Source organism: Nannospalax galili, unplaced genomic scaffold (genome assembly GCF_000622305.1).
Source record: "Nannospalax galili isolate Female #2095 unplaced genomic scaffold, S.galili_v1.0 scaffold334, whole genome shotgun sequence".
Lineage (NCBI taxonomy): Eukaryota > Metazoa > Chordata > Mammalia > Rodentia > Spalacidae > Nannospalax > Nannospalax galili.
In genome coordinates, this window is record NW_008336888.1 from 1,234,771 (window position 1) to 1,242,973 (window position 8,203).

General features: G+C 44.0%; 1 protein-coding gene across 6 annotated transcripts in view; it reads left to right on the plus strand.

Moving 5' to 3' along the window:
- The window catches only part of Matn2 (matrilin 2), a 193,950-nt gene that overhangs the window by 149,129 nt on the left and 36,618 nt on the right, over window positions 1–8,203 (plus strand). For all 6 annotated transcript variants that reach the window (XM_008831538.3, XM_008831539.3, XM_017797745.2 and 3 more), the window contains one exon: window positions 5,443–5,565. In XM_008831538.3, the coding sequence (XP_008829760.1) occupies window positions 5,443–5,565 (123 nt within the window). The remainder of the gene's footprint in view (window positions 1–5,442; window positions 5,566–8,203) is intronic.

Sequence of the window (8,203 nt, forward strand, 5' to 3'; positions counted from 1 at the left end):
TTTGGTCTTTTTGAGACAGGGTCTCCCTGTAGCCCCAGCTGTCCTGGAACTCACTATGTAGACCAGGCTGGCCTTGAACTCACAGAGATCCGCCTGTCTTTGCCTCCCCAATGCTGGGATCAAAGGCGTGTGCTACCACGCCCAGCCAAATCTTTTTCTTTTTAAATAAATAACCTTTATCATATTGAAGAAGCTCCCTTTGTTTCTAGTTTGTTGAGTGATTTGTTATGATAGAGTCCTAGATTTTATCAAATGGTTTTCTGCCTCTATTGAGATGGTCACTCTGTGTTTTGTTTTGTTTTTTGAGACAGGGTCTCATTATATAGCCCTGGCTGGCCTGGAACTCACTATGTAGACTGGGCTGGCCTTGAACTCACAGAGATCCTCTTGCTTCTGCTGGAATTAAAGGCATGTGCCAACACGCAGGGCTACTTCAAAAATTTTTTTAACTTGTCAAGTTTTTCTGAAACTTCCTCTCCATACCATTCAGCTGGCATTATAACTTGTCTGCTGGGGTCACTCATTTTTACATTTCCAGTCTGATCTTCTCAGTTCTCCAACTTTTTTATGAATTGGTGTACATAAAGACCATTTATTCTCTGACACCTGACTTGGGCAATAGATCTGACTAGATGAAGTTCCATCCATGGCTGGCCCATACGTACCACTTCCCAGTTTATTATATAACCAGAAATGGAATACATAGGAGGCACTCAGTAACTATTTATTGAATGGATGAATGGGCAAATGTATGTATAGGCAAAACAATTCACATGCAAAGTAGGCACAGAACTACACCAAGCCTTTGCTATGAAGAACCAGCCCTTCACTGTAAAGCAAGGGTAAATGTTCGAGGAGATGAGTATGTTTAACCTGATTGAAACATTACACAGTACTATACATATGGAAACATGACATGGTACTACTTCATTAACCAGTAAAATTTTTATTTATCAGTTAAAAATAAAACTTTAAAGATCAAGAAAAGAAAGGAACATTTGGAGAAAGGTCTTGAATTGTTTGCCAGATAGCTATGTGATACTTTAAAATATACTGAATTATTATTATATCAACTGAATTATTATTATTATTATTGCAATTATTTTTTGGTCTTTTTGAGACAGGGTCTTCCTCTAGCCTCAGCTGGTCTGGAAATCACTATGTAGACCAGGCTGGCCTTGAACTCACAGAGATCTGCCTGCCTCTGCCTCCTGAGTGCTGGGATTAAAGGCGTGCACCACCACTCCTCACTTCAATTGGATTATTTTGTGTTCAAGTCTATTTTTTTTTAAGGTCTTTTCAGGTGCTGGAAAAATGGCTCAGCAGTTAAGAGCACTTACCAGTGCTCTTGCAGAGGACCTGGGTTTGCCTCCCAGCACTCATTTAGCCTGCTGTCTTTAACCCCAGCTCTAGCACCCTCTTCTGGCCTCCACAAACATTGCATGCTCATGATGCACTTACATACATGCAGGCAAAAGATACAAATAAAATGAAAATTTTAATACTACTACTACTACTACTAATAATAATAATATAAAAATTAAGTTCTTTTCAAGGTGGCCGTGGCAATATATGCCTGTAACTTAGCACCTGGGAGGCTGAGGCAGGAAGAGTGTGAGGTGGCACATGCCTTTAATTCCAGCACTCAGGAGGCAGAGACAGTCAGATTTCTGTGAGATCAAGTCCAGCCTGGTCTGCATAGCCAGGTCTAGGCCAGCTGTGTCTAAAAAGACAAAACAAAACAAAACCTTTTAAAATGTTATCTATTTAACATTTTTGTATCTGTTTTTATTGTATGAAATGGTATTATTTTGAAAATTGCACATGGAACTCTTAAAGACAATGCTGGCTTTCTTATTGTGGTAAAAAGTATGTAACAGAGTCTACCAGTGAACTGTTTTAGCATATTCACATTATTGTACAACCATCCATCTTCAATGTCCAGAACATTTTCCTTACTCCCATATTAGTTATTTGTTGCTATGACAAAATACCCAACAAAAGAAATTTCAGGAAGGAAATGTTTGTTTTGGCTGACAGTTTGACAGTACAGTCCACCCTGGCAGGGAAGGCATGGAGGCAAGAGTGTGAGGCAGCTGGTCACATTGTGCCCACAGTCAGGAAGCAGGGAGAGATGGATTCTTATGCTCAGCTCACTCTCTCCTTTTTCTTCAGCCTGAGACCCCAGCTCATGGGATGGTGCTGCCCACATTCATGTAAGATCTTCCCTCTTTAGTTAAACCTTTCTAGAAACACCCTCATAGACACACCCAGAAGTGTGTTTCTATGGTGACTCTAAATCCAGTCAGGTTGACAACTGAGACCAACCATTACAACTCCAAACTGAAGCTCTTCTCATTAAACATAACTCTCCATTTCCTTGTCTTTCTTGGCTGCCACAAGTCTACTCTGTCCGTATGAATATGACTATCCCAGGTACTTCTATATAAGTGGAACTGGGGGCTGGAGAGATGGTTCAGCAGTTAAGAGCACTTGCTACTCTTGCAAAACTGGGTTTAGTTCTCAATGCCCACATGGTGGCTCACAACCATCTGTAACTCCAGTTCTAGGGGATCCAATGCCTGCTTCTGGCCTCTGTGGGCACCAGGCATACATGTGGTGCAGTACATACATGCAGGCAAAACACTTGTACACATAAAGTAAAAATAAATCTTAAAAAAAGTGGAATCATACAGTATTTATCCTTTGTTGGCTGGCTTCTATATGTCTTCATGGTTCAACCTTTATTCTTTCCTTGTTAAGGCTGAATAATATTCCATTCTGTTGTGTGCCTATGTCACAATTTTTTTAAAAAAAGTATTCATCTATCAGTAGACTTGGGTTGCTCTTGTTTTTTGGCTATTTTAAATAATGCTACCGTGAACTTAGGTTTATATACCCAGAAGTGAAATGATTGGGTCATATTAGTTTTGATTGTTTTTGACAGGATCTCATGTAACCCATGCTGGCCTTAAACTCTCTGTACAGTGGAGGATGACGCTGAAGTTCTAATCCTCCTGTCTTCATCTTCTAGGTGTTGGAATAATAGGCATATACCAGCATGTCCAATTTTTATGTGGTCTTGGGGATTGAACCCAGGACCTCAGTCATGCTAGGCAAGCACTCTGCCAACTGAACTCCATCTCCAGCCCCCTCATAGTTTTAATGTATTTAATTTTAAAACCTTTTCATTTAAATTCTTGTTTATTATTATTGGGAGAGGGGATGTGCACCTGCCACAGCACATGTAAGGAGTCAGAGGACAGCTTTGTGGAGTTGATTCTCTCCTTCATCCTTATGTTGGTTTCAGGGATTAAATTCAAGTCATTAGGCTTGTATGACAAGCACTCTTACCTGCTAAGTTAGCTCACTGACCCAATATTTGATTTTTTTGAGTTCCTGGCATTCTGTTTTCCTCAGTGGCTGAATGCTGGCTTTTGAAGACAGGTCTGCTGAAGACAATTTCCCCTTTTCCTGGTGGGACAGGCCACAGACCCTGTACTACATGTCCCAGCTGTGTGCTTGTTTGTCTGTAGGAATGTGGCAGGGTTTTGTTACTGGGTCTGTTCTTGGTGGAAGACCTTTGATTATTTCTTGATACTCAACTATGCCCTGCATAGGTCAGGCTGTCAGTGGGTCCCAGGCAGAGGGACTGAAACTACCTATGGTTATTGACATTCTGCCTGTCCTCATGCGAAAGGAATGAATTACAGAGAATGTCCAGGGTCTAAGACATAAGACAATCTTTCCTTTAGGCCAGCCCTTGTGTGCCCCCATGTCTGTACCCATTCCAGGATCCCTGTGATCTCTTTTTATCTTCTTGGCCAGATCCAGGACCATTCCAGCCCCTAGTCCAACCCTGACAAGAAGACATGACTGCTGGGCTGGCTTAGACCAGCCGTGAGTCATGCCATGGGGGCCCCAGGGTAATAGTTGTTGGCAAGACGAGCAACAGTGTCTGCCATATTTCAGAAAAAGAGCCATGGTCAAGCTGCTCCAGTCCAGCCAGTGAGGTCGGCGGTGGCCTTTCCCCCAGCATAGTCACATAAAGGCCTGTAAAAACTTGTTTTATGTCCTTTCTCAGCTCTCTACCTCCCCTGTAACCTGTTGAACATGGATTCTTGTGGCTTTAGCCTTTTTTCTTACTTGGGAGGCAGTTCTTCTGCTGGCAAAATACAGGCTGGGTGGGAGTGAACCTAACCGAAGGCCAGAACCACAGTAACTTAGGGCAGCAGAGATGTATCGTCTCCAGTTTCATGGTACTGAAACTGGATCATCAGGATCTGAATAAGACTAAGCATTTGAACCCAACTGCCATCTCTGCCTCCCCTAAATACCTGGGTATTTACAGGCTCAGCCTTCTCTTAGTCTGCCTCGGCTGACGTCACCGTCAGATGTCACTGCAGACAAAGTTTCCTGCGTGCTTTGAACCCCACTGATCAGGTGAGCTTGAGGAAAACACAGGTTTTCTTAGCTTTTCCATCTTTCTTAGAAGGGACTATGGGCTGAGAAATGTCTCTGTTCAACTCAGCTGAGCCTTGACTTGACCTTTGGCTGTCAAGGGGAGCAAAACCAATGATGGAGGGTCCAGAGATAACATCGCAACTACCAAGGTTCCTTTCTAGCAAGCTCTGGGGAAAGGAGCCACAGGTCTTTCTGGGTTCAGCAGAGCACCTGATTCACTGAATGCGTTCTAAAGTTTACCTGTTGCTCCTTCTCTACTGCAAAAATGTTTTGAGACCTCATCACCTCTCCCAACACTCGACCCTCCTTATTGTTCCATCCTGCATGACTAGCCCCACTTCCTGCTCAGCCTCTCCTGATCCTGGCACTCTGGCCATGGTCTGCCATGGCAGCTTGTAGATAGTCCCCCTTGCTCTCCTCTCCAGCCTTGGAGAGTCTGTCCTATGCCAGTCTGTCCTCTGCCAGTCTGTCCTCTGCTCCTGCAAGCCTTTTGCCTATCTAACCTTTCTTCTCTTTAAGGTCTCCATTTAGCTGTGACCTCTTCCAGAAAGACACTCCTGATGCCCAGGAACCAGCGGTCCCGCCTCTGTGTTGTTCCTTGGTGTCTAATGTTCCTGTCTTCTTTCTGCCTCCTCTCCAGAGCACAACCCCTTGACAACAGGGCTCACCTTTGAATCCTTACATCTTGCTTAGGGCCTGGCATGAACAATCATGAACTGAATGAACGATCAACTGGTTCCCGGCTTGCCTTAGCAGGCAGCACCCACCAGCTCTCTCTATGGGGACTGTGGGATCCCTGGAGTCTACCCTTGAAGCTCCAGAGAGTCTGAGCAAAAGACTGAATGAAAAATCAACTGGTTCTGGCTTGCCTTAGCAGGCAGCACCCACCAGCTCTCACTATAGGGGCTGTGGGATCCCTGGAGTCTACCCTCGAAGCTCCACAGAATCTGAAGGAGGATTTTCCCTTTCTCCCCTCAGGGATCAACTACTGTGCACTGAACAAACCAGGCTGTGAGCATGAATGTGTCAACACAGAAGAGGGCCACTACTGCCGCTGCCGCCGGGGCTACACTCTGGACCCCAATGGCAAGACATGTAGCCGTGAGTGTGCCTCTGGGGTGTGGGTGCTGATGGGGTGAGGGTCCATGCACTGTCCTGTGGGCTTACTAGCACCTGGGCCCTTCTAGAACTCCTGGATTTGCTGTGAACCTGAGAGCCTGTCAGGTATAAGCTTTCTCGCTTCAGTTTCATCAGCTGTAAAATAGGACTGTTAGTACTACCCACTTCATAGGTTGAGCTGTAAGGATTAAGAGAGTATGTGCTGATCCAAGCGTGGTGGCGCACGCCTTTAATCCCAGCACTTAGGAAACAGAGGCAGGAGGATCTCTGTGAGTTCAAGGTCACCCTGGTCTATATAACGAGTTCCAGGCCAGCTGGGGCTACAGGGAGACCCTGTCTCAAAAAAAGATGCCTCCCCCCAAAAAACACAAAAACAGAGCGAGAGAGAGACTATATACTGAGCATGGCGGCACACATCTGCAATCTCAGCACTCAGGAGACTAAGGCAGAAGAATGGTGAGTTCAATATGGGTTGTACAGAAAGACCCTTTCTCATGAGAGAGACAGATAGAGACAGAGCAAGAGAGAGACAGAGAGAGAGTGAGAGAGAGAGGATGGATAGGTAGAGATATCTAGATAGATAAGAGATAAGGATATAGCTCAGTTGGTAGAATGTTTGCATAACATGCACAAAGTTCTGGGTTAGATCCCCAACACCACATAAACCAGGCATGATAGTACATACCTGTAATCCCAGAACTCAGGAGGTGGAGACAGGAAGAGCAGAAGCTCAAGGGCAAGTTTGAGGCCCGCCTGGGGCTACATGAGACCAGTTTCAGAGAGAGAGAGACAGAGAGAGAGAGACAGAGAGACAGAGAATGAATATGAATATATGTATGCTGTTTAGACTACAGCTGCTAGACATGGCACCCAATAAATAGTAACTACTACTATTGTTTGCTATTAAAAGTGTTTACTAAATCAGAGAGGCCCAAATTCAAATCTAAGCTCTGCCAAATACTACATATGTGAGCTTGGCAAGGTTATTTTATTTCTCTGAATTTTGATTCCTCAGTTGTTTAAAAAGTGAAGATGATAGTAGCATTGATCCCCTATATTATGGGGAATCATTGGGACCATTTCAGTCTCTTAGCCCAGTCATGGTTCAAGATAATTATCTAGTAAAAGACAATACTCCATTATCACTCAGCCTGTGAAAGTGACTAGTGTCAGGCTCAGGTTGGGAAAAAAGACCATAGGGGTAGAACTTCGAAAATCATGGGCTACCCGGGTTAATGTGGGGCAGAGCTGGGCAATGTGGGACTTTCTTTTTTGTTTTGTTTTGTTTTTGAGAAGATTTCCCTGCAGCCCCAGCTGGCTTGGAACTTTCTATGTAGACCAGCTGACCTTGAACTCACAGAGATTTCCCTGTCTCTGCCTCCTGAGTACTCAGATTAAAGGTGTGTAGCACTATGCCTGGCCTAACAGGAGGCTTTCTTGGAGCCTTTTCTTAATTTCCTTGTGTCAGAGCCACAGCAAAGCTCTGCTAAACTCATGGGAACTTACAGGCCTTGCCAGCAGGACGAGTCTTTCACTTTTTTTTAAGACAGTCTCCATGGGCCTAAGCCAGCAGGGTGGATCCCTGTGGCCCTGACACAGAGAGCTGGGGCTCTATGACATGGCCCACATAGAAGCGTCCCTTTATGTGGCCTTACACCTAGCATTCTTGTATCTGCTCCAGCTTAGCAGACAAAGGTAGACTGTGAATGAGAACAGCACAGCTGTTGAGCATTTGGACACTTGACTGCCAAGAAGGGAAGTTTCACAGCTGACATGTGAGGTACAGAGCCAGCCTGGGGGAAACTTGTTCTCTGCTTCAGAGGGAACTTGATTTGGCTTAACGGTTCTCAGAGGCCTAAGGATTTTTTTAAAATTATTTATTTAATAACCATATAATTAGAAGAGGCATTTCATTACAACAGCATTGACATATTCAATAACAATTTCCAGAGCTGCTTCCCTTTCAAAATTGGCTATAAATTTTTAGGTTTACAGTTGAATTAATACAGTTAACCTCTATCAGATGTATCGCTGGTGAAGATTTTCTCCCATTCTGTGGGTTTTCTGTTTATTTCCTTGGTTGTCTCCTTTGATGTACAGAAGCTTTTTAGTTTAATGAGGTCCCACTTGTTAATTCTTGCCCTTGTTTCCTGGGCTATTGGTCTAATCTCTATATATCAGATTATTAGTAGTCACAGTCAGTTACTTTCAGAGCTTCTTGGCATCTGAGCATGGATATAAAGTCATCAGGTAGATTTCAATGGTAATGTTTTTAACATCTACTACATTAAGGAGCAAATTGTTAATGCTTTGAAGAATTTTTTAAAATTTATTTATACACCCATATCCCAGGTAGCACCCTCCCATAGCCTCCCTCCCCCCACTAGAGCCCTTAATATTCTGCTACTGTCTGCTGTGTTGTCGGCACCCCCAGCCATTCCCCACTACTTGCCCTTCTGGTGAATCTAATCAGCCTATCTAGAGGTCCTTGTTTTAGGAAGATCAGCTATTCCTCATCTAGCAGCAATCAGTTATCAATATTTCTTTAGATAAAATTGGGGTCTGCTGTTCATTTTCCCAGTTCTATGCTGGGTTACTGTCTGGGAGTCTCTTGCACCAC